General features: G+C 50.6%; 1 protein-coding gene across 1 annotated transcript in view; it reads right to left on the reverse strand.

Moving 5' to 3' along the window:
* LOC147667180 (coilin-like) overlaps positions 1 to 26,736 on the reverse strand; it is a 178,520-nt gene that overhangs the window by 68,546 nt on the left and 83,238 nt on the right. The window contains exon 4 of the mRNA XM_086948867.1: positions 13,719 to 13,766. Within this exon, the coding sequence (XP_086804993.1) occupies positions 13,719 to 13,766 (48 nt within the window). The remainder of the gene's footprint in view (positions 1 to 13,718; positions 13,767 to 26,736) is intronic.

Raw genomic sequence — 26,736 nt, forward strand, 5'->3', positions numbered from 1 at the left:
GTCCTCCGGGAGCTTTCCTAAAAACCCTGGAGGACATTATTGTACCACGTTCCCTCCGCTACACCAAATACCTTTTATTAGGCGATTTTAACATTCACCTTGACACGCCGTCTACCCCGGAGACCAGGTCCCTTGCTGAGGCCCTGCTCCTCACCCAGCTTACCTAACATGTGTCACTCCCGACCCATTCGGGAGGCCATCTATCTCATCGATCTGGTTTGTTCCAATTTCCCTATTTCAATCTTAGACCCTGAGCCCACACCCTGGACGGACCACTTCCTGATCAGGTTCTCCTGGGAGGATACTCGATCTGATAGAGATGTTACACTGCCTTCTGGCCTATTGGCCAAGAAGGTTAATCTCCCTGCTTTCTCTGAGTTCCTGGGTCAGTCCCGCCCCTCCCCTACTACAGATCTAGAGGCGGCTGTGGCTAGCTTTGACCACTGGATTAGCCAGGGAGTTAAGTCCTGTGCCAATGGTAAACAGAGCAGCACTCAGCGCTCCCTTCCCTCGCAGCCAGGGTACTCCTCCACTCTTAGGGATCTGAAACTGGGCTGCAAAAGGTTGGAACGCTGCTGGTGACAGAACTATGGTGCTTCTGCTAAGATGGCCCTACGATCAGCACAGACTGAATACTACACAGCCATTCGAAAGGCTAAGAGCGAGTACTTCACCGGGAGGATTATGATGGCCCGGAACAATAGCAAGGAAATCTTTGCAATTGTGCGGAGCTTTCTCTGCCCCTGTGCGGAACAAAGCACACTACCATTATCGAACGAGTGGTGTGAAGAGCTCTCATCCTTTTTTATCGACAAAATTGCTAAGATTCAAGAGAGTGTAGGTTCGGTGGCGAGGCCCAAAGTGATCTCCCCCCTGAATCCCCTGTCAACTCCCCAAGTCGGCTCGGAGGTGTTTTCATCTTTTTTACCTACCACTGACAGGCCCTCAAGTCGGGCTCCCCAGCGGACCCTTGCCCGGCGCGGGTCCTAGCGGGTGTAGCTGATGTAGTCTGCCCAATAGTAGTGAATCTGGTCAATTCCTCACTTCAGCAAGGTCACGTTCCCTCTAAATGGAAACGTGCTAAACTTCTGCCCCTCCTGAAGAAACCTACCCTTGACCCCCTGCAGCCGGTTAACTATCGACCGATATCACTGCTGCCGGCACTTGCTAAGGTATGTGAAAAGGTGGTCGTCCGGCAGCTTGAGGCTTTTGTTGAGACTTCGGGAGCTCTCCACCCAGCGCAGTCAGGCTTTAGAGCCTCCTATAGTACGGAGACCGTCCTGGCTATTAGAGAGTGCCTGGACGCGGGCGGCAGAGCGGCCTTGATTTTACTGGACCTCTCTGCCGCCTTCGACACGGTACCCCACCAGAGGCTGCTCGAAAGACTCTCCGCTATAGGAGTTTCGGGTCTGGTCTGGCAATGGATTAAATCCTTTTTGGACTCCCGCTCTCAACAGGTCTGCTTAGCCCCATGCTCCTCTTTAGTCAGGAATCTGGAGACAGGGGTGCCACAGGGCTCGACCCTCAGCCCCCTTCTTTTTAATATCTACCCGACACCACTTGGCTGAGGAATTGGGGGCCAAGGTAATTGCGTACGCAGATGATATGCAATTACTCTTTACCTGGAATGATGGCGCCCTGAACACCGGCACGGCTCAACGGTGCTTAGCCTCGATCTTTCAATGGATAGCCGAGGCTTCCCACAAATGCAATGAGGAGAAGTCGGAAGTCCTTCTCTACGGCCAGTTTCCGGAGGGCTTTAGGACTCGTTTGTGGCCTCCAGGCTTCCCTTGGCCGGTTGCTAAACCTGGGCCAGCAAAGAACCTGGGCATTTGGTTTAGTGAGGATCTTGGCTTCTCCAACCATATAAAAAAGCTCAAGGCACATGTTTCGGGACCCTCAAAATGCTCAGGAAGTTTTTCCCTCTGCTCCCGAGGGCAGCAAAAGAGATGGTAACCTGCGCCCTGATTGTTTCCAGATTAGATTATGCTAATGCTCAGTGTCTGGGGCTGCCAGCCTATCTGCTGCACAGGCTTCAAATTATTCAAAATGCGGCAGCTAGGCTCCTTTTCAATGCCCCTAAGCGCTCTAGTGCGCGCACATATCTGCGGGAGCTACATTGGCTTCCAGTAGTTCAGAGGGTGCAATTTAAAGCGCTTATACTGGCCCACAGAGCGCTGCATGGTGTAGGCCCGCTCTACCTTAGGAAGCGCTTTGCCTTCCATGTCCCCAAACGCCTCTTGCGTTCAGCGGCCCAACGCCGGATGGTGATTCCTCGCTTCTGCAGAGTCCGACTGGGTGGCAGCTCTCTCTCGGTCAAAGCGGCAGTTGCCTGGAACTCACTTCCCGCTGCTCTCCAACACATCACAGAGTTCCGGATCTTCAAGAAGCAGCTAAAAACACACCTCTTCAGCATGTCTTTCTAAAACTCTCTGCTGCCCTCCTCTGACTCATTCCGCGCCAGGACACTCATGAGTAACAGTGCGCACTACAAATACCGCTATAACATAACATAACATAACATAATGGAGCCCTTCATTAAAATACTGGATGCCTTATTTTTTCCATTATAAAGTTATCGATTTTCTATATTATGAACAACAGAACATATAGCAGCTGCCCCAAATCAAGTCAGTTCAATTGGACACTATAAACTAAAATATATCATCAAACACAATATTCCACCTTTTAGTGTATAAGAGTCAATACTTACACCACCATTTAATTAAAAACATGAAGAGCCCCTTATCACGTGTATTTAATCGAGAGAATTCCATAGGGCATTCACATTAATCATGATGGGAAGCAATAGGATGGAAAATCATGCAGGTTTTGTAGTTCGGCCCCTGTGTGGAGTTTAGCTTCTACCTCTGCGGGTTCAGACGTAATCTTTCTCAACTTCCTCTCAACCATGCCTCATTTCTGTAACAAGATCACCCACTGGTGTGAGCTCACTGACCTGATAAGACCGCCAACAAGACTCACTCTGGCCAGTAATAAACACATGAATGCAAATTTGGTGGTAAGCAGACTTTGGGGGTGAGTAGGATGGCGGGCGAACTTCAGTCGGTCCACCATCGTGTCGGTGAGTGGGATCGCCCACCTACAAGGCGGCAGTCCCACCGGTGGTATTACGATGCCATCGCCACTGTGGCGGTCGCATCCACCATCTTTTACATTGCAGCGGGTGCTGCTAGCTCTCTCCGCCATCCTATTTGGCAGGGACAAAATCGCGGTCCAATGGCGGAAGGCCCACCACTGCATGGCTAGCTGGCCTTCCGCCATCGTAATCAGCCCTTTGTTTTTTATGCTTCAATAAATTTTTTTCATTGGATTTCGCAGTGTATAAAATCCAGCATGTCAACCAAAGTAGCCTTAACAATAAATCACACTTCAAACTTCAATGCATTACACATAATTACACTGACCAAAGAGCAGGCTTAACTGAACTATATGCTCTGAAGTTGTGTTGAGACCCATCTCCCATGCAACATTCATGCCCCAAAGGCACAAGTTACTACTTGTGTAACAATATATCTGTAAGAGACATTATTAGTGATAGATTCCTTACCTTAGAATATCCCAAGGCGTCAGACTGGATCCAGAAAATTTTGCGTAGCAATACCCCTGCGCGCCGTCGTCGGCTCGTTAGCGCCGGAATGACGTTGGAGTACTTAGACGCCGCCCATGCCTGCTGACGTCAGTTCTGATACACAGCTTTTCCGCGCCAGATGCGCAGAGCCATGATAGAACCAACACTGGTGCAATGAAACGAGGGCCCTGAAAGGGGATGACCTTAACCCTAGATATCGGTTCGCAGAACGGGGAGGATGGGTGGGTCGGTAAGGAATCTATCACTAACTAATGTCTCTTACAGATATATCGTTACACAAGTAGTAACTTGTGCATCTGAAAGAGACACGTGATAGATTCCTTACCTTAGAATAGATACCCCAGCAATACCAACCCCGGTGGTGGGTCTGCGAACCAATAATCACACCAGAAAGTCCTGGAGGACGGTACGGCCAAAGAAGCCATCCCTCCAGACTTGGCTGTCCAGGCAATAGTGTCTTGTAAACGTGTGCAGCGAGGCCCATGTAGCTGCCTGGCAAATGTCCTGCAAGGGCACTCCTCGGCCCAGGGCAGTGGTAGTCACCGTGGTCCGAGTGGAATGAGCCCTCGGTCCAACATTCCTTCTTAGCCATGGAGTAACACGCCTGGATACACAAGATGATCCACCGCGAGATGGTCCGCTTGTGTACCGCATTTCCCTTCTTAGGGCCCACGTAACCAACAAAGAGTTGGTCATCCACCCGGAACTAGCGTGTGCGATTCAGATAGTAAGAGAGCGCACGATTGGGTCCAGACGGTGGAGCCTCTCTTCTTCTTTCGAGGGATGCGGAGGCGGAAAGAAGGTGGGCAAGGTAATGGACTGCCCGATATGGAAGGCCGTGACAACCTTGGGCAGGAAAGAGGGTCTTGTCCGCAACACAACCTTGTCCGGATGAACAGAGAGGAAAGGAGGTGAAGAAGAAAGCCTGGAGCTCACTCCCTCTCCTGGCAGAGGTGATGGCAACCAGGAAAGCAGTCTTCAAGGTAAGAAGACCAATCAATCAATCAATCAATCAATTATAAAACTTGTATAGCGTACTACTCACCCGGAAGGGTCGCAAGGCGCTTGGGGGAAGGGGTCCGCTACTGCTCGAACAGCCAGGTCTTGAGTTGTCTCCTGAAGGCGAGATGGTCCTGGGTCAGCCAAAGGTGGATGGGGAGGGTGTTCCATGTCTTGGCCGCCCGGTAGGAGAAGGATCTGCCTCCGGCGGTGGCTCTTCGGATGCGTGGTACGGCGGCAAGGGCGAGGCTAGTAGACCGTAGTTGGCGGGTGGGCGTGTAGAAGGTCAGGCGGTCGTTGATGTACTTGGGGCCCAGGTCGTGGAGAGACTTGTGTGCGTGGGTGAGGAACCTGAACGTGATCCTCTTGTTGACGGGGAGCCAGTGCAGGTCCCTCAGGTGGCCCGAGATGTGGCTGCGTCGGAGGATGTCCAGGATGAGTCGGGCGGAGGCGTTCGGGATGCGTTGGAGTCTTTTCTGTAGCTTGGCTGTGGTTCCGGCGTAGAGGGTGTTTCCGTAGTCCAGTCGGCTGGTGATGAGGGCCTGGGTGAAGGTCTTCCTGGTTTCGGTCGGGATCCATCGAAAGATCTTGCGAAGCATGCGTAGGGTGTGAAAGCATGATGAGGAGACGGCGTGGACTTGTCTGGTCATGGAGAGGGAGGAGTCCAGGATGAAGCCCAGGTTGCGTGCGTGGTCTGTTGGCTTGGGAGTGGTGCCCAGGGCTGGGGGCCACCTGGAGTCGTCCCAGGCGGAGGGCGATGGTCCCAGGATGAGGCTTCCGTCTTGTCTGAGTTCAGTTTCAGGCGGCTGTTCCTCATCCACTCGGCGACGTCTTTCATCCCTTCGTGTAGGCTGGTTCTGGCTGTGTCGGGGTCTCTGGTGAGGGAGAGGATCAGCTGGGTGTCGTCGGCGTAGGAGATGATGTTGAGGTTGTGTTGGCGTGCGAAGGCTGCAAGAGGTCTCATGTAGACGTTGAAGAGGGTGGGGCTGAGTGATGATCCCTGCGGTACGCCGCAGATGACTTCGGTGGCCTCTGATCGAAACGGGGGGAGGCGGACTCTCTGTGTTCTTCCGGCGAGGAACGAGATGATCTACTCCAGTGCCTTCTCTTGGATGCCGATGTTGCTGAGGCGTTGGACTAGGGTGCAGTGTCGAACGCTGCAGAGAGGTCCAGGAGGATGAGTGCCGCTGTTTCCCCGTTGTCGAGCAGGGCTCGGATGTCGTCGGTGGCTGCGATGAGGGCGGTCTCGGTGCTGTGGTTGGCTCTGAAACCGGACTGCGAGGGGTGGAGGGATCCGTTCGTCTCGAGGAAGGCGGCAATCTGTCTGTTGACAATCTTCTCGATGACTTTGGCAGGAAAAGGGAGGAGCGAGATCGGGCGGAAGTTTTTGAGGTCGGTGGGGTCCGCTGTTGGTTTCTTCAGTAGGGCGCTGAGCTCGGCATGCTTCCAGCTCTCCGGGAAGGTGGAGGTGTTGAAGGAGGTGTTGATGATGTTCCGGAGTTGGGGTGCGATGGTGGAGTCGGCCTTGTTGAAGACGTGGTGGGGCAGGGGTCGGTTGGAGATCCGGAGTGGATGGTGTTCATCGTGCGGGCTGTGTCTTCGGTGGTCACCGTGGTCCAGGTGCGGAGGGTGGCGGTGGTTCATCGGTTGGGTGCGTGGATGGTGCGCCGAAGCTGTTGTAGATGTCGGCGATCTTGCGGTGGAAGAACGAGGCGAGAGAGTCGCATTGATCTTGTGAGGGAGTGATGTCGTTGTTGCCGGTGCTGGGGTTGCAGAACTCCTTGACGATGCTGAAGAGTTCCTTGCTGTCATGGGCGTTGTTGTCCAGTCATTCCTTCAGTGATTTCTTCTTGGTGGTGCGGATGAGCTGGTGGTGCTTGCGGGTGGCGTGTTTGGGGGCGGTCATGTTGTCGGTGATCTGGTCGAGGAGCCAGGCTTTCTCGAGGGTGCGGCAGGGCTTCTTGGCGTCCTTGAGTTAGTCGGTGAACCAGGAGGCATTCTTGCTTCTGGGTCTGCTGGGAGGGTTCTTCAGTGGTGCGAGGTCGTCGGCGCAGGCGGTCAGCCACTGCGTGAAGTTGCGGGCTGCTTCGTTGGGGTCTGTTGTGCTGGCGGTGGGATCTGGCTGAGGGAGGTGGTGAGCTGGCCGGCGGTGATCTTGCTCCAGCTCCAGTGAGGAACCTGTTGCGGGTGGTGGTGGGTTGTGGTTCTTCTGAAGCTGAAGTGAACGCAGCTGTGGTCGGTCCAGTGGAGTCCGGTGGAGTGGCTGAAGGTGATGTGCTTGCTGGATGAGAAGACGGGATCAAGCATGTGGCCGGCGTAGTGGGTGGGGGTGTTGACCAGTTGCTTGAGTCCGAGGTTGGCGAGTTTGTCCAGCAGGGCGGCGGCAATGCGGTCCTTGTTGTTCTCCAGGTGGAAGTTGAGGTACGTGTGGGAGGGCAGGGCGTGTGGGCTGATGAAGTCTGTGATGTCTTCGCTGAATTGTGTGCGTGGTCTCGGGGGTCTGTAGATGAGGGTGCCTCCGAGGGTCGTCTTTGGGTCGGTGTGAACCTGGAAGTGGAGGTGCTCGGCGGCGGCGAAGGTGTTGTTGCAGTCGGTCGTGATGCGGATGGTGTTCTTGTGGACGATGGCGATGCCTCCTCCGGTCTGGTTGACGCGGTCCCTCCTGATGATCTTGTACCCGTCCGGGATGGCGATGGCGATGTCGGGGGCTGAGGAGACGTTCATCCAGGTTTCCGTGAGGAAGGCGATGTCTGGTGATGTTGTGTTGAAGAGGTTCCAGAGTTCCACGGCGTGTCTGTGGACGGAGCGGGTGTTGAGCAGGATGCACTTGAGGTGGTTGTTGCTGGTGCTTGGCTTGGCGGGTGCGGTGCAGGTTCGGAGGGATAGGTGAACTTGCAGGTTTTGCAGGTGAAGGGTCCGTGGAAGCGTTTCGGGGCGGCCCGGCAGTAGGCCGGGTTCCGGCCGGCATTGAGTGCATTGAGGGCGGCGGCGTCGTAGGTCTGTCAGGTCATCTTGCATCGGTGGGGGCCATGGGTCCTGGCACTGGGCGGGGTCCAGGCGCGGACGGGCGCAGACGGGCTTGCCTTTGGCGCGCCTTCGGCACACATTCGGCACGCCCGCTGCGCGTTAACGCTGCACATGCGTGGGGGCGGCATAAGTAAGGTGCCGGGAGGGAGGAGCAGCTGGGTGGCGGGAGCAGGGCGGCCAATGGGCAGGAGGGGGGCGGGGCCGCCGGGAGTCAGCGGCGGGAAATTAGCGGCTCGGCGGCGGCTGGGGCGTCCTAGGCAGCAGCGAGGCAAGAGCGGCAAAGCAGCAAAAAGCGAGGCTGGAGCCGGCAGGAGCAGCGGTGAGTGGGGGCGACCTCGCCTGGAAGTAGGCTCAGCGGTCGCTCCATTCACCTTGTGCGCGGTCCCCTTAAGTAAGGAGCCGGGAGGGAGGAGCAGCTGGGTGGCGGGAGCGAGGCGGCGAATGGGCAGGAGGAGGGCGGGGCCGCCGGGAGTCAGCGGCGAGAAATTAGCGGCTCAACGGCGGCTGGGGCATACTAGGCAGCAGGAAGGCAGGAGCGGCTAAGCGGCAAAAAGCGAGGCTGGAGTCGGCAGGAGCAGCGGTGAGTGGGGGCGACCTCGCCTGGAAGTAGGCTCAGACGGAGAGGACAGTCATGGAGCGGCTCAAAGGGAGCACACATAAGGTAGGTAAGCACAAAATTCAAGTCCCACTGGGGCATCACAAAAGGAACAGGAGGAAACATGTGTGTGATGCCCTTCAGAAACCTTTTTACAATCGGGGACTTGAACAAGGAAGGCTGATCAGGAAGCCTTAAGAAGGCGGAAAGGGCAGAAAGGTAGCCCTTGATAGTGCCCAGAGCGGAGCCCTGCTGGGCAAGAGAAAGAAGGAAGAGGAGAACCTCAGAAAGGGGTGCAGAGAGTGGATCCACAGCCTTTGCTGTGCACCATGCCACAAATCTGTTCCACCTGCAGGCGTATAGCGACTTCGTGGAGGGACGCCTGGCTGCCAGAATGACATTACAGGCTTCGGGAGGCAAGTCAAATGGCCTCAACTGTCGCCGCTCAATCTCCAAGCTCGTAGTTGGAGACTGGACAGGTTCGGGTGGAGGACCGTCCCCTGCTGCTGCGACAGAAGGTCCTCCCGAAGAGGCAGACGAATCTGGGGATCGACTGACATGCTGAGTAGCTTGGGATACCAGTATCTTCGTGCCCAATCCGGAGCCACAAGGATAACCTGGGCCCGATCGCGCCTAATCTGCTTCAGCACTCTGGGCAGAAGTGGTATAGGCGGGAGGCGTACAATAAACCGCAACTCCACTCGCGATGAAAAGCGTCTCCGAGCGAGCGCCACCTTGGAAACTCCAACGCGCAGAACTGATGACATTGCGCGTTCTCTTCTGTGACGAACAGTTCTAACCAAGGCTCTCCCCACTGCTGAAAGAGGCCTTGCGCCACGTCCGAGTTCAGACGCCATTCGTGATCCATCATGCACCGGCGGCTGAGTTCGTCAGCCCTGGCGTTCAGGGAACCTGCCAGGTGTTGAACCACCAGGGTCATGCCCTGACGTTCCAGTCACTTCCAGAGGCGCAGAGCCTCCTGGCTCAGGGTCCACGACCCCACCCCACCCTGTTTGTTGCAGTACCACATGGCGGTGGTGTTGTCCGTGAACACCTGCACTACACTCCCCCGGACAGAGGGAAGGAACACCTTCAGTGCAAGTCGGATCGCCTGCAGCTCCAGAAGGCTGATGTGGAGCTGGGACTCCGCCGGAGACCAGAGGCCTCTGATCTCCGCCTCTCCCATGTGGCCCCCCCAGCCCAGGAGGGACGCGTCTGTCACAACTACGTGCTCCGGTTGGGGTAGGGAGAGGGATCTGCCACTGACCCAATCGCGGTCCGTGAGCCACCACTGCAACTGTCTTGCAGTGCCCTCCGAGATCAAGACCTGGTCGGACAAGTTGCCCTGATGCTGGGCCCACTGAAACTTCAGGTCCCACTGCAGAGCCCGCATCCGCTACCGGGCGTGATGCACCAGAAGGATGCAGGAGGCCATCAGCCCCAGAAGCCGCAGCGTCAACCTGACAGAGACTCGGGATAACGGCTGAAAGATCGGAATCATAGCCTGAATATCCCGAACCTGCTGTTCGGGAGGATAAACCCGAAACTGCGCTGAGTCCAGAACCGCTCCGATGAAGAGGAGCATCTGGGAGGGACACAGGTGGACTTCGGCACATTGATGGAGAACCCCAGCAGGTGCAGGAGATCAGCCGTAGTCTGGAGGTGGCTGACGACTGTCTGGGGCGAGCCCGCCTTCAACAACCAGTCGTCGAGGCAGGGAAAGACTGACACCCCTAACCTACGCAGATGGCCTGCGACCACCGCCATCACTTTCATGAACACCCGTGGGGCGCTGGTAAGGCCTAAGGGGAGCACGGTAAATTGAAAGTGCTCGTGGCCTACCATGAACCGAAGGTAACGCCGGTGGGCCAGCAGGACGGGAATATGAAAATAAGCGTCCTGCAAGTCCAACGCTACCATCTAGTCTCCAGGGTCCAGGGCAGCTAAGACCTGAGCCAGAGTCCGCATCTTGAACTTCTCCTGTCGGAGGAAGCCGTTGATGTTCCGTAGGTCCACGATAGGGCGTAGGCCCCCTTTGCCCTTCTTGGGTACCAGAAAGTAGTGGGAGTAACAACCACACCCTACTTCCGGCCCAGGAACGCGCTCGATGGCCCCCTTGGCCAAGAGGGCCGTGACTTCCTCTTGCAGAAGTTGCAAGTAATCCCCCGACACGCGGTGGAATTGCGGTGGCATGGCTGGAGGGGTCGCCTCGAAGGGGAGGGAGTAGCCCCTTCGGACGATTTGCAGCACCCACCTGTCCGATATGACAGTGCGCCAGTGGAAGAGGTGATGGCGAACCCTGCCCCCCACTGGCGTCACATGGGCCTGAAAGCACGGACTAGGAGGGTTTTGAGGCAGGTGCTGCGGGAGAAGGTGTGGACTGGCCTCGCCGTGGTCCCCGACCGCCACTACGGCGGATTCCACGGCCGCCACCGCACTATTGAACATTCTGCGGCGCGTGGCTGGCGGCACGTGTGGGGGCGCCCCTTCCTTGGCCGTAGCCCTGGAGTCCTTAAAACGCTCAAGCGCATGGTCTGCCTTGTCGCCAAAGAGGCGACGGCCATCAAACGGCATAACCAGAAGGGTAGCCTGGACATCGGCTGAAAAGTTGGCGGACTTCAACCAGGCGTGGCGTCGAACCACCACTGTCGTTGCCATCGCCCTGCCCAGGGAGTCAGTTGTATCCAGCCCACACCGGATGGAATACTGTGCTGCATCTCGACCCTCCGCAAGGGCTTGGGCGAGTTTTGCCTGGGCCTCCTCCGGACATTGTGGCAGCACTTCCGCGGCCGTGTCCCACAGGGTGTGGGTGTAGCGGCCCAAGAGGCATGCGGTATTGACTGACCGCAGTCCCAAACTCAGTGACGAGAACACCTTCTTCCCGAACTGTTCGTACCTCTTGGATTCCCGATCGGGCGGGGCCGTCGGGAATGCGGTCTGGGAAGTGGAGGCCTGGATGATCAGGCTCTCGGGGGTCGGATGGGTGGACAAAAAGCATGGGTCGCCCGGGGCCGAGCGGTAGCGTCTGGCCACGTTCCTATCCACAGGCGGACCTGTGGCGGGCTTGGACCAAGTGCCCACAAGAACGTCACACAAGGCCTCATTAAACGGCAGTAGAGGCTCACTGGAGCTTGCCTGCAGTTTAAGGACCTAAGTGAGGAGGTTAGTCCTCACGGCCGCAACAGGGAGCTCAAGGTTTAGGGCCTTGGCTGCCCTCGTCAACACTACACTATAAGCAGGCCCCTCCTCCGTAGCCACGGTTGGAGGGGAGACAAATCCAGTGTCTGGCGAAGTGTCGATTCCACTGGCCTCCCCAAGCTCATATGTCCAGTCCTGTTGAGACTGGCACTCCCGTGCCAGAGGGTCCTCAGACCCCTCCCAATCACCCTCGTCACCCATCTCCTGTAGTTCAGGGTCAGCAGATGGGGCCAGTTCATGGAAATAGAAATCCCCAAAGGCCGTCGGTAGCAGCACCGCTCCGGCGCCGGAACCGGACCGAGGGTAGAATCGGGGTCGGCGCCCATAGCAGGCGCCGGGGGCGACACCCGTTGGGCCGACGACCCGGATCCGGAAGCGGATCCAGGGAGGGCCTGCGGCGCCGGGACCGAAGTAGCCGGCGGCGCCGGGGCCGAAGCACCCGACGGCGTCGGAGCCGAAGCACCCAACCCGCTAGGCCCTCCAGCCGGGGCCGTTGGGCCCGGAGGCGCCACAGGACCCGGCTGAGGAGGGAGGGACTTCATGGCCATGAGGTACCGCTCGACCTCCTCAGGCGTCGTGTCATGCCCAGGGACCCGAAGGTGTGGGGCAGAAGGCGACGTCCGCGACTCCGTCTGAGCCGCGTGGGTGGTGTCACCCGAACCCCCGGCCACATCGCGCAGGGCGTCCGGGTGGGTCGGAGGAACGATGACGTCTCTCCGACCTCTCATGCCTCTTACCTGAGGACTTGGATCCTGACGACCGATGTCCACTCCCGGAGCTGCGAGGGCTCCGACCTCGCGACCCGTCCCTCAACCTCCTGTTGGACCGGGACCTGGAGTGGCACGGGCCGACTGCCGGAGTTCCAGTCGCTTGCGGCACCGCTCCTGCCTAGCTTTAGACGTCAGGGCCCGGCAGTCGGAGCAGGTGCGGTCGTCGTGGTCGAGGCCTAAACACTTGAGGCACCAGCGATGGGGGTCGGTAACTGATATAAGTCAGTCGCACCAGGAACAGGGTTTAAACCCGGGCATCCCTACCGGCACCATAGGAGTCGAAGCCTCAAGTAAAGAAATTATCAAAAAGATCAAAAAGTTTAGTCAAAAAAAACTAAGGGGTAGAGCTTCTCCGGATCTGCGCTAGCTGGCGCGGAAAAAAGAAGAAGAACTGACGTCAGCGCGCATGGGCTGCGTCTAAGTACTCCAACGATGTCATTCCGGCGCAAACGGCGCTAACGACGCCAACGACGGACGCGGAGCCGTGGACGACGCCTGCTGGCACACAGGGGTATTGCTACACAAAATTTTCCGGATCCAGTCTGACGCCTGGGGATATTCTAAGGTAAGGAATCTATCACTAACGCGTCTCTTTCAGATCTACAAACCATGTTCTCCACGAACAAAACAACAAGATTGTAACCTATATCTGCATTAATGCCGTCAATCACATACACTTCCACTAGGGCTTCACATCACCGCCCACCACAAGACTTTTACATTGTTGGGAAGACTAACTGCTCCTGTTCTATTTCCTACTCCTCTCTTGCTGACTGCTTACGAGTCCCAAAGTGTGAACATATGTCCACCTGCATTAACGTGAGCAATTTAATTTTCTCCATATGGCCTGCATTCTTTTTGTACTTCAAAGTGCTCTAGAACAAGCAACTGGGTATGGTCTGTGCTAATTTAAACTACAGAAAATATATTAATAATAATCAGCTACTTTTTGATGGTCTTACAAGACGTGGGATCTTCTACACAACGTAAATGTGCCTCTCACAAATGATATATGTTATGTTATGTTATGTTATAAGGGTTTTGTAGAGCGTTCGTTCACCGGTTGGTTTCTTGGCGCTGATATACTCAAAGCTGCCAAACTAATCAAGTACACATCATAAACAATGGCTGAAGAGAGAAAGAAATCGGTGCATTGGGATCCTTTACACTAATCAAAATGCTAAGATTTGAAACAGAATTTCTGGTGCACCTGCTATATGGCTTGAGTTCCTGAAAGCTTAGGATGGGAACAAGATGGGACACAAATTAGCTTAACATAAATATACAATTTTTGTGTGTCAAACGTAAATATGGATTTACACAACATTTCAGCTGAAAGAAACCAATGACGTAAAGAAAACAGAAAATCTAAACAAAATACATTGTCAATATAATTTCCTAACCACTACATGGAATAATCAAATATACTTCTCAATAGAGCGTAACATCTGTTACCAGTTATCAAAGGATGGAGTAACCACAGTACACAAAATACAATAGCGATTGAAAGCTGTACCTTATATTCGGACACTTCTGGGCTGTAGTTTTCAGCTAATTCCAAAAGCTGTTAAAAGACGTAATACAAGAACTGAGTGTATACAAGTCATCAAAAAGTCTTCTAACCACTGAATCGAAAAAAGCAGGGATGAAAAACAGCACAAATTTAAACCGTTAGTGTCAACCTAAAGGTTATGTATGTTTGCAAACGGCTAAAGTGCTTGGTGTAATATTTTCTGTGAATATTTCAAGTGTTTGCGCACACAAGATCTTGTGTTCAAAATACGTTATGGCCTTTACTAGCCACAATATAAGAAAAAAACGTATCTGAGTGTGCTGTCTCCTTTACAAGAGGTGTTTTTGGAAAATTATTGGTTCACTAAACTGACAGCACCAAATGGCTTAAGCTGAGCACCTTTGGATAGTAACAGCCACTCTGTCAAAGAATAGAGAGGGTGTGTGTGTGTTTTGTCAATGAAAAAGCTAAGTTTAAAGTGATGTCATATCTGGGTATGTTAATAAGATCGTAGTTTACATTAAAAAAAACTTAAAAAACGACCAAGGTGAAAGTGACGCTAAAGTAAGCTTTTGAAATAAGATAAGGACATTTAAAACAAATTAAATTAGCCACTTATGATTTTGTAAAATAAGTACAACTTGCTCCTGTCATACACTGCTTATGATCTCACATATTACATCATTCATGACATGTTAAATAACATTACTAATAACATCACTGATGGGATCTGAAATTATATCACTGATGACATATTTGATAACATCATCCATGATGCAGCTATTCACATTACTTCATAAATCCTTACATAATCTAAAAAAGAAAGTCTAGTAAAGGGCCTAGTCACATACAGCATAGAGTTACTGTGTGTATACAGGTGGGTGCACAGATATATAGATACATAACTACATAGAAAGGGTATACATGTTTAAGGAAGATAATATATTGAGATTTAAAGTAGCATTGTATAAACTCAGATGTTCAAGTAATGCTGTACTTGAAGTGGATTTGTGTATTTTGTTTAACTATATTTTATTTTAAAAATTGTATCTTTTCTTCAATATTTCAATAGTGAAGCATTTGTAGATAAAATAGTTATGATATAGTAATAGTTAAATAAAACAGAGACCATTAAGCATCTAATCAAAGAACTTATATGAAAACTATGGAGTGACCTATAAAAATGTCAAGCATAGAATATATATGTATATTCACCCATAAATAATATATACGTTTGTTAAGCAGACCTAAGGAATGTTTTTTTTTTTTAAACTATAGTTGGTATTCATATTTGTTCCAAGAAATACATATCTAAATAAATGCATATAATCAAATTATAAATGTTTACATGCACAGGGCTATGCTGTACATTACTGTTTGAGTACATTTTTTACTGCTTCTTCTTGATTTTTCCATCATTTGCTGCTCCAGCCTGCCGCCGGTTTACCCTCCTAGACCTGCCCACCTCCTCGCAGTGCCCCTTCCTCCTCCCAGGACCTACTTCATGGAAACAACAGTACAACCCTATTGAGCAGGCCACAGGCAGAGCTCTCCCGTACTTCCTCCCCGCTGTTCTGGGTGCTTTCTCCTGCTTTTGCCTCATTAAAAAAAAAAATTCTACTTCCTTTCCCCTTTTATCCTGAGTGCTTTTCCTGCTTTTGCCTAATTTTTTTTACTTTTCTCCTTCGTTTCCATTTTTTTATGAATGTTTATCCTGCTTTTGCCTTGTTTTTTTACTGCTTTCTTCTTTCTTTCCACCTGTTTTTCTGATTGCTTTTGCCTCTTTTTTTACGGCTTTCTCCTTCCTCTCCCACATTTTTTTTGATTGCTTTCTCCTGCTTTTGCCTTTTGTTTCCCTGATCTGCCCCTCCTTTTCCCCTTTTCGGAGTGCTTTGTCCTGCTTTTGCCGTGCTTTTTACTGCTTTCTCCTTCTTCTCCCGTGTTTTATGTAGTGCTTTCTCATTTTGCATAATTTTTAACTGCTTCTCCTTGTTTTTTCCCTCGTTTGGCATCCTGGGACCGGTTTCGGATTCATAATCTTCATCAGCCAGGCTATCTTGAATCCAGTGGCCAAGTGAGCAAGGGACTCGCGTCTGAGCATACCCTGCCAACTTAGGGCGAACAAAGCGATAAAAAAGGGGATGATGGACGGAGCGTTTGAGCAAATCAAACACTCACCCCCAGTCAACTGATCTGGGTTTAATCTGTCACCATTCTTTAGCTCACTCAGCCACCCCAGTTCAGACATGGCTATATGCAAATCAGTCTGACCCTGTGCCTCATGGGAACAGTCCAGCCCGAACTGCCAAGCCATGTCTTCCCTGGACCGGAAACAAGCATCCTGGGACCGGTTTCGGATTCATAATCCTCATCAGCCAGGCTATCTTGAATTCAGTGGCCAAGTGAGCAAGGGACTCACGTCTGAGCATACCTGCCAACTTGCCAGTGCAAAATAACAATGGATTTAGGCCCAGATCTCTGTACTGGGGTGAATGTATGACATTGTTCTGCATTCTGTCCATCAACTGTGGTTTTTGCATTTGTCACCCCGAGTGGGATGGGTATGCTCAGACGTGAGTCCCATGCTCTCCACACCACTGGATTCAAGCAAGCCGGGCTGAAGACGGCTGGAATGCCAGAAACCGGTCCTCTGAAGCTTGTTTCCGGTCCAGGGAAGGCGTGGCTTGGCAGTTCGGGCTGGACTGTTCCCATGAGGCACAGGGTCAGACTGATTTGCATATGGCCATGTCTGAGCTGGGGTGGTGTGGAGTGCAAAAAAACGATGGATTTAGGCCCAGATCTCTGTACTGGGGTGAATGTATGACATTGTTCTGCGTTCTGTCCATCAACTGTGGTTTTTCCAAAACCAGCTGCGACTGGTTTTTCCCCCACCCTGCAGACACAGACAAAGGGATTTAGTTAATAAAAAGAGGCTGTGACCTCTTGTAAAATGTTCTTGTTTGCCAACTTAAAACAACCAGGGGTGTGCTGCTGCTGGGACCCAGAGGAAGATCTGCCTCCCTGGGCCCTGCCCAGCCCCTGGATGCCTGGAGGAATTTTCTTTTCAGGGAGCTGCTGTGCTCCACCTTTTATGTCCTGGATCTCTGGGACCCATTTCCTCCTTTTTGGATGTTGCCAAGGCTTATTATAGCCTTCCTGCGCCTCATTTCGGGGATTAGGCGCTTTGATTTAACCTGCCTGAGAAAGGGAGAGCTTGAGGGCTGAGCAGCACGGCGCTGCAGCCCTTCCCGACGGGATCCCCCACGTAGGGATTCCCCCCCTCCTCTTTGTGCCTCGCAGGTGCCCATCCTGCATTATGCCAGTTTATCTGCTTTATTTTTATTCACGGGTGCCACCCCGCGTATCAGTGCCCTAGCAGGTGCCCACCCCGCTTCTACGTTTATTTTCTGCTAGGAGGGACCCTCCCCTCTTGCCACCCTGCCGCCGCGAACCGCGGCTCGCCTGGTTGTGGGCGGGGCCAGCGGGACGGAAACAGGAGGAAGAAGGCAGCCGGAAGTGGTGTTCCAGGAGAGGAGGTCGGGAGCCCACCCTGCCTCTTCGAGCCCCGAGAGAAGAGAAGAAAAGTCCTCCTGCGGCCCGGGGCTCCCGTGAGCTGTGGAGAGCCCCGGGGCCGCTAGCGCGGAGGAGAAGCCGCCTGAGGAGATGGACGCTGGCGCCTGCCGGTGCTGGGCTCCCATTGCTGAGGGAGAGCCCTGCAGGCGCCAGCCAGTGGCATCAGAAGGCGGAGGGGGCGCGAGGCACATTGCCGTTGCCTGCCCCGAGTGAAGAGGAACCCCCTGGCAGCCCAGTGAGTGTTAAAGGGCTGGGGGGGGGGAGCTCCGATGTGCATCGTAGTGCCTTGAAGGCACAGGGACAGAGAGTTCTTATGAGCGGCCCCGTCTGGTAGCGGGCCGTTCCAACGATGGGCCATCTTCTGTTGTAGGGCCCCGAGGTGGTCCCGGGGGCCCGTGTTCCCCTAGAGGCCATGCGTGGCTCCCAGGGGCCACAGTGATTTTAAAGCACCAGCATTTTGGGGGCATGATTATTTTCCGAGCGCTAGTGCGCTCCATGGGGCATTTATTTAAAAAAGGGGGCTCGCGTGGCCCAGGGGCCACCCTTGTTTCACAGAGCCCCGGGAGGAGCCAGAGAGGGCACCGTGCTTAGTCCTGAGCGGCCCCAGATGGCAGTGGGCCGCTCCAACGTGGTATTCATGTTCCAGAGCCCAGAAGGCTCCCCCATTTTGCGCAGTTTTTGTCCTGAGGGGCTAGTGAGAGCCCCTGTCGCAGTTTGATCCACAGCTGCCCAGCAAGTAGTGATCAGCTGCACCGTTTAAGTTTTGCCTCTTAGGGTACATGTCTTGGACTCAGGAGTGAGTTGCACTTCTTCATCCCTAACTTGGCCTTCCCCAGCTGCGCAGCACTTAGTGCCAGCTGCAGCGTTAAGCCCTGTTCTTGTCCCCCAGCTGCCCAGCAAGTAGTGGGCAGCTGCTATGTTTAGGTTTTGGCGCAGTGACGCAACCTGGACCTCAGTGCTATGTTTGTACTAACTGTGATTTATGTGCTAATGTGATGTACGTGCTAATGCTTTGGGTGTTAGGAAATGTACTGTGTATAGTATGTTTTGCACACCCTGTGTTGATGCCTCTAGATATGATTTATGCATAGGAGGTGGTTTTACCTGTTTAGGTTTGTGTTAGGAAGATTATACTTCCCTGTGGGATTTACACCCCTAGTGTAAGGTGTTACTTAGGTGGTGAGGGTCTAATGTAGTTAGACTGATATTATACTGTGTATGATGGATTTCATGGGGCAGATAGTTGCAAAGTACAGTGATTTACCAGTGGTTACTGGTTGCGTTCTACCAAAATTATTTGGTGCTACAATTGTTCTATGTTCCAAGTGCTATTCCTATAAAGTGCTATTTTTACAAAGTGCTAGTGCTACCAAGTGCTTATTCCTGACAGTGGTCCATGTGGCCCTGTCCTGTGTATATAATCCCTTGTAAATATTGCCCGTGCCAGTTGGCACAATGTACATCCTGTGATTATGATTCTGATGTGTTCTGGTAATACAAAGGCTATTTTTATATATAACCTTGTGTGGAGTTCCTTTTGTGGGGGGCCTGGGATGTTGTTGTTGGTGGGGGCGTGCGCAAATACTTAACTTACATTGCCTCCGGGATCAGCCTTGCTGCTCGTGTCACGTTGCTAAGGGGGTGAGCAGGGGTTATCTTTGGAGTGTAACTTCCTTGCCCTAACTAGAGTGGTGGTTCCTGCCTGATTTTGGCCAAGCCTCAGCCAACCAGGAATCCCATTTCTAACACATAGTTATAGCATGTGAGCTGGAATTCATTGCTCATTGCTCATTGCTGGGAAGGACTTCATGTAGATATTGAAAAGCATGGGTGAGATGATAGAGCCTTGAGGGACCCCTGCTTTTGTGAATTACAGTTTCGATGAGAAAGGGGGAGTATGGATGACATTCGTTCTGATTTGAAGGTAGGATGTGATCCAGTCAGAAGCAGCCCCATCTATGCCGGCTTTGTAGAGTCTTTGTATTAGATTTCCATGGTCAAATGTGTGTCAAAGGCAGCTGAGATGTTCAAGAGAAGTAGTGCATATTTAAGGTTATCCCAGATGGTGATGAGGGCAGATTCTGTGCCTCTTCCTGAATACTGTTTAGTAGTATGAAAATACGGAGTTCTCTTCACTTAATTCGGACATCTGGCCGAATGCTTCTCTTTATATTAGTTTGTCCAGGAAAGGTCCATTTGTAATTGGTCTGTAGTTGTTGGGGTCATGTGGGGTCCAGGTTACGTTTCTTTAATAATGGGCATATGCATGCTTCTTTTCGGACGTCTGGAAAAAGTCTTGTATTTATAGAATTACTAGCAGCCTGCCCAGGCGTTGCCCGGGGCAGAAGGGGGCTGAGGGCAGCATCGAGCAGGAGAGGCGCAGCAGATTGGCCGGGAGCAGCAGAGCGTACTTACAGTGTTTCCTTGCTCCCGTTTTGTTGGTCCTGGCCGCTTCTGCCCACGCTCGTGTCCGCTGGTTCTCTGCGCTCGTTTTCTTGGTCCTGGCCGCTTCTGCAGACTCTCCTGTCCGCTCTTACTCTGCGCTCCCTTGGGCATGTCGACGCTCCTCTACTCGCTCCGGACCTTGGAGGGTGTCGCTTCCGCTGTTTCTCCGCGCTCGTTTTCTTGGTCCTGGCTGCTTCTGCTGACCCTCCTGTCAGCTCTTACTCTGCGCTCCCCTGGGCATGTCGACGCTTCTCTATGCACTCGGGACCTTGGAGGGTGTTGCTTCCTTTCTCCTGTCCGCTCCTCGCAGGGTGTTGCTTCCGGGCTCCCCGTGATGTCAGCACGCATCAGCACGCACGTCGTTAGCTGGCGCTACTTCTAAGGGACTACTTTCCCTTAAAAATTACGTTTTCCTTTTAACATATATATTTTGTTTTTATATAGCCTATGTCCTTCTGCTTGCCTTGACGTTTTCAAAGATGTATTGGGTGTTTGGATTGGTGGTGTACTTTTTGAGTTTACCTGGCTCAAAGGACACAGTTCTCTCTTTATAATAGTAGCATAGATATAGATTGAGGAATCTTCTTACTGGTATGGCAGCTGAGGTAGTTAAAAGAATGTTCTTAAAGGTTTGTATTGGACACGGGTTAGAAGGACAGCCAGCTGGCCTGCTTGCTTTGGCCAGATCAATAAATTCACTTTGCGATATTTGTTTTTATAGGAATGCAGATGCTGGGTTAGCCTACACTTGGAGGAGATTCTTTGAAATGGGGTTGTGCTGGTGGTTTTTCTTTGTTTTGAATATGAGTCCAACGTGCCTGTTTTGATTTAGTAATGATTTTCCAGTGAAATCTTGGGTAATGTGAAGAGTTCCTTCTGTGCATTTAGGGTTACGAAATTTGGTGGGAAATGTATAAAATTCTTTATTTGCACATTTAGCATTTTGAATTCTGTCCGATTAGTACCTTCTAGTTTTCGCTTTTTTGATTGTTGACGTAAATTCTGTTAAGTTTGTGCAGGTGACATTAGTCTTGATTGCCGTTTGTTTTGAACCAGGGACAAAGCAGCTTTCTAATTTGTTGTTTTATGTTTTTTAGTTCTCTATTTCTCCAAGACGCTTATTTTCTTTTGTCCTGTTTTGTTGTTCTTAGTGGTCTTAGGATATCAAAAGCTTCATGTAGCCACTCAAAGTTTTTGAACTGACTTTATAGTCTCTACATCTATGTTGGATGTCAGTTGTGTTTCTAAGTATTCAAAACTGAGTTTGTTCCACGGTTGATAGGTGGACGCATGTAAGGTGTTCTTAGGTGTGTTGATTTGTGATGTTTTATGTTGCAAAGCTACCAGATGGTGGTCAGACCGTGTGACTGGAGAAATCTTTTGAAAAGTAACTAGCTCTGGATTTGCAAAAAAGATGTCTAGGATGTGCCCAGCAATGTGTATGGGATAGTGTACAATCTGATGTAGTTTCAGTGTGAATAGGTCAGTGATGACAGTTTATAGATGGGGAATATTGGGTTAGCCAAACCAAATGTTTAAGTCATCAAGAATGCATATGTTTCAGTGTAGTGTTGAAGGTGCCTGGGAATGTTGTATTGCTACGTGGCGGTCTGTAAAAGAGGAGTAAGTTACAGGAGGAAGTCGGTGCAGGGTAGCATCTGATGATGAGGGCCTTGCATGCTTGTATACAAATGTAACCCGCTTTTGTGAGATTTATTGTTTGCTTAAATATAACAGCTGGTCCACTACCTATTTAGCCTATATGTTTTTGTGTGCTAGTCTGGAGGAACGGCATCATGTAACACTGGAGCATGTCACCTCCCAAACATGATTCAGTTATTAAGAGTGAGTTAGGTTGCGAGTCAGTGAGTAGGTCGTAAATTTGGTGCTTGTTTTTAGAGAGGGGTCGAGCATTTATTAGTAGGGCAATTAGAGATTGCTTTTTGGTGATGGTGTGACTTTTCTTTCTAGAAAAGTGAGCAGTATTTTTGGAACTTGCAGCAGGTCTGTCATTAGTGCTGGCATTATGTGTATGAGGATAGCAATGGTGTTGTTTATCTATATTGCATTCCTCGCCCATCAGGCTTAGAAGGCATTTTGTCTGGTGAGCCTGTGTAGGTGGTTGAGAGTGAGTTGGAGAGCTGTGTTGTTTTTTTAAAGTAGTCTAGTTGTGTAACAGACATGGCGATGCAAAGTTGTTAAGAGTGACATGTTGATTATTTTGATTGCGTCGGTCTAGGGTGGATTAGGGGTGGTGGAACATGTAGGCCATGTTTTAAGGCTCTAAATTGTGCAGTGGATGAAAGGTGGGAGAAAGAGTTGCTGTGTTGGGATATCATTTTTCCTGATTTTTCATTCAAAATTTTGAGGCATTACAGATTTTTGAATAATGGATAATATCCCACTTAGAGGTGGTTAATAGCACACTGGTGTTGTAAGCATGTCTGTAAGGTAATATGTCAGTTTACCCACCTCAGGAATGTGTGGGGTACATTTAATCAAACTATGGAGGGTTGTCCACAGGGCTTGGCAGAAGGTGCCTTTTCAGTGGCCAATGTATGCCCGTCATTGTCTTGACTTACAACTGCTGGTCATGTGAAGTCTTTCAGAGGGTAACCCCACTAACTGTATTGAAAATTGCCAACAGATGTAGCATGTTGATTTATTTCAAGTCACAGTGATTGTATGATGTCATCAGTTATGTAATCTTATAAGTCATGAGTGATGGTAATATTAAAGGTGAAAAGCAGTGCAAGGCAGAAAGCAAGTTATAGTTAGCTCAATAAACTAAAACAGGTGAATTTCCGTTTTTTGTTTTTTAAACATTTGTTTTTATCTTATTTATAAACCCAACTAGAACATCACTTTAACATTTGGTATCATAATCAGGCACTCCCTCAATGTACATGGACCTTTGCCTTGTGCAACAGAGGTTCGGCTGCGGGCCTGGCCTCTGGCCTGAACCTGAACCCAGCCCCTCCTCCCCCTGCAGGCAACTGCCCGCTGTGCATGTCCTTCAACTGTGCACATTGGGGGATTGGGCCTCAGGCCAGGTCCTGCACCCAACTCAAGCATGGGCACCTCCTCTGCTGCACACTGCTGAAGGTTGTGTGCAGCGAGGTGTTGGTTGCAGGGCCTAGCCACAGTCCAGGCACTGGACCCAACCCTGCCTCAGGGGGCCAACCCACCTTTGCACATTGCATTTGGCAATTAAAAGTTGAGGCTGGGTTGCGGATGGTTAATGCATTGTTATGCAGTGTTCTTTAAAGAGGTGAGTCTTCAACTCTTTCCAGAACTGGAGCAGCGCTAGAGTGGCCCTGGTGGATATTTGGTTATTGTTCTATATTCTGAGTTCATAGATAGAAACGGTAGTCTTCTTTCTTTTTTACACTTCTTAATCTGTAGTGATGTGGTGTCCTGACTGTGGATGTGCAGAGAACCACCAAAGATGGTCATTTTGTCTGCAACGTAAGTGTGGGTGCTGGTCATAATATAATAATATTTTGCTTAATTAACAAAGCCATGCCAAGGATCATTCTCTGGTTTACATATACAATGTTTTAAAACTGTGAAAGTGTACAAAAAGAATTGTTGGAGTACAAAAAACCAAAAACCCACTTCGCACGTGTTAGGAGCTTTATGCATTCCTTTTTAGGTTTTGCCTGGGGCACAGAGCTTTAGCTCCGCCCCCAGGAGAAATCTCTAGTCTTCAGTATGGGGTGCCTTGAATACGCCCTCTGTTCCATTGGCTAGCTCCATAAAGGGAGGCTAGCCATTGGAACAGAGATCTGTCCGTCAAGGCCAGACCCGATTCGGGGGCGTTCCCGAGATTTTTTCCATGGGCGTGGTTATCTTATGTGGGATCGACTTTGTTGCACGTCATTCTGGCCAAACACGCCCCCGAATCGCCTCGCCTTCCTGCTTCCTGCTAATCCATTAACACTAGTGCTGTCCGTCAACGCCGACCAGCTTTTGTGGCCTGAAAACTCCTGGCTGTGAGCGCCCCTGCCGTGAGGTAACCATGCTGTGTTCCACCGCCGCGGCCCGGGGCCTGAGACTGCCCTAGAAATCGCCGCCTGCATCTCCAGAGCCACGGAGACCAAACCGAAGGGGCAGCTAGCTGATTGGTGGCTGGCACGCAGGAGCCGTGCTCTGATAGGCTGCTGGCACGAGGGAGCCGCGCTCCGATTGGTCAAGGAGCTCTGACGTCATCGGGGGCTCGCCTCAGGGCCACGCTGGGATTGGCCCATCACTCGCAGAGGCCATGTGAAGCCGTCCGTTCAAACTATAGAGGAATGTCAAAGGTTTGTTTATTTAATTTTAATCATTAAAGGCAGGCTGGAATGAAGGCCTCCTTGTGACGGGAAGAACGTTCCTTCGACATTCCACAACGTAAGTATTAATTTTACCCGGTAATTACCATTGACCTATTACTCTCCTGCCAGCTTCGACAGACGTGCTCCGATGACTGCCTGTGGCTGAGGCTTTTTGCGAGCATTCATTAAACTCACCGCCCTGGCGTTTGCCTCAAGAACGCAGAGCGCGAGCCAGAGATGGTAATGAGCCGTGTCCTACAAGAATTTCCCGGGAGAGGCCACACGTGCGCACTGTAATTGTCACACAGAGGTCACGCCTTTCACATGCGGATACATTTAGTCACAGGGTGACAGGGAGAAAAGTTCAACATCCGCTCGGGTGAAGAACGTGTAACTAAATTTAGTTCATGGCTTTGCATGTGCGAACTATGAGCAGTGATTCCTCAAGAGGGAGTCGTCAAAGGTATCTTGCCGCAAACAAGTGATGTAAAGTGTGTAACACACTCTCGAGGTGTCAGAATGCCCTACATTTCTTCTTGAATATACCTCCGAACGTGCCGTGGTACCACCAACGCCCTACACCAGTGAGGAAAACATTTATGAAAGCAGACCGACACTAATTAACGAAGTGGCCTTCAAAGAACTGGATGAACCATCCATACAGACAGATGGGAATAGAATGGGGGACATGATGGGCTACTTACATTATCCTTATGGTGCTTCCTTCTGCTCCAGCAAGGGCAGCCCGCAAAGCAAAGGTGATTGCAGAATAGGATTTGAGTTGGACGGAGATGGTACCTGGGAGAAACCCTGCTATGCCTCCTGATAGAGGTTTGATACTCTGGGATTTAGAGAACGGGACATAATAGGTGGATCTAGAGACTGAGAGATAGTTGGGGGAAGGAAGAGATGGTGTCATTTACCCAACTATACTGTGTTTGAAACAAGGACCCCCTGATATGGATAAAGATCCTGGGACAGGGTAAACAATGTAAAAGGATTTTTAAAAGGACGGAAGGCGGTTGGATTCCGCAGAAACGTTGACTTCCCTTAAAAGAGAAAAAGTTCTAAAAAATTGGGCTTAGTTGCACTCGGAAACTGATGTATCTTGATATTTAGTTTTAGGGTCAGTGCTATCCAAAGCGCATGGCTATTCGTAGATATAGCCCCAACCCTGGTTGTTCGCCCTGAAAACCCACATGCTGAGCAGATACGCTGTTTGAATTTCTTTTTACCGACGCATGAAGTACGCGGTCTAAATACCGTTTGCAAGCCATTAAAAACGACAAGCTGAGCTGACACGCCTTTTGATTTTCCATTCACCGACGTATGATGCACGCGTTCTGAATACCCTGTGCAAGCTATCAACACTTGCCCACGGCGTTGCCCGAGATTTTAAACTTTACTACGCATTCGTGCTGGGGCTATATCTACGAATAGTCATGCGCTTTGGATAGCACTGACCCTAAAACTAAATATCAAGATACATCAGTTTCCGAGTGCAACTAAGCCCAATTTTTTAGAACTTTTTCTCTTTTAAGGGAAGTCAACGTTTCTGCGGAATCCAACCGCCTTCCGTCCTTTTAAAACAAGTGCGACAACAAATAGACGGTTTAATTAATAAAGAAAAGATAGTTGACCATGTGAAATTAGATTGGACCATCAAACCAAAAGCCAGCCAGCAACAGAAAATCGGCAGGGAAACTTAACATCTAAACATATTTGAATTGAATTAAACAGCATCACGATGGTAAAGTCCTGATGAAGACACAGTCTTTGTGTCGAAACGCGGCAACAGGAAACCATGCATTTTTTAGATATATTTCTTCTCTTTTTTTAAAGTGAAAACATATGTATTGATACAATGTTATTTTATTAAGTCTTATCAAAGGACTGATGAATTCTATCACTTCTTTTTATCATATTGAATTAAAATGTACTTTCTTAATTTGAACTAGTTGTTTATTATTGTTTGCCACCCATATTGTGCCAGTATTTTGCTTGTGTGCCTGGGAGTGTTGTTTTGCATACATTTACCCAACTATATGCAAAGTTTGATATTTCCAGGACACAATTTGTGGGTGCATAGAGCCCAGACAGGAAGGGGGAAATATGGTGCACAAGGAACTATTGTTATGGGCTACACACAGTTGGAGAATCGTCTACCAACGGAGAAAAAGGATTTCAAAGCAGTGTCCTTTATTTATAATGTATTACTGAATAATACCCAATGCTCTCTAGAAAAACTAAGGACCAAATGAAGATGAATGTGGTACGGTTGGAGGATGAAGACGGACAAGAGGCTCTATTGTAGCTTAGGGAGATGGCTATTAGAACCCATTTTAGACTTGTCTAGCTGAAGATCTTGCAGAAGGTTTATTATTCTGGAATGTAGCTGATGACCTTTAGTTACGCTGCCTTTTATACACAACTGAGGGGAGGTGGTTGGGAGGGTTGTATGTTTCAACAACGAGTTCCCCAACCATGACTTCCCTATCAACGAGGTCACAACCACGACCTCGTCTTAACCACGATTTTTTTTACCACGCATTCCTTTACCACGATTTTTCGTGGTAATGGAATGCGTGGTAAAAAAAATGCTTTACAACTAGTACCCCGATCTTCCACCCCTTAAAAACGAATCCCCCGTACCTAAAATACGATCTCAACTCCCTTAAATCTAATTC

Source organism: Lissotriton vulgaris, unplaced genomic scaffold (assembly GCF_964263255.1).
Source record: "Lissotriton vulgaris unplaced genomic scaffold, aLisVul1.2 SCAFFOLD_1428, whole genome shotgun sequence".
NCBI lineage: Eukaryota > Metazoa > Chordata > Amphibia > Caudata > Salamandridae > Lissotriton > Lissotriton vulgaris.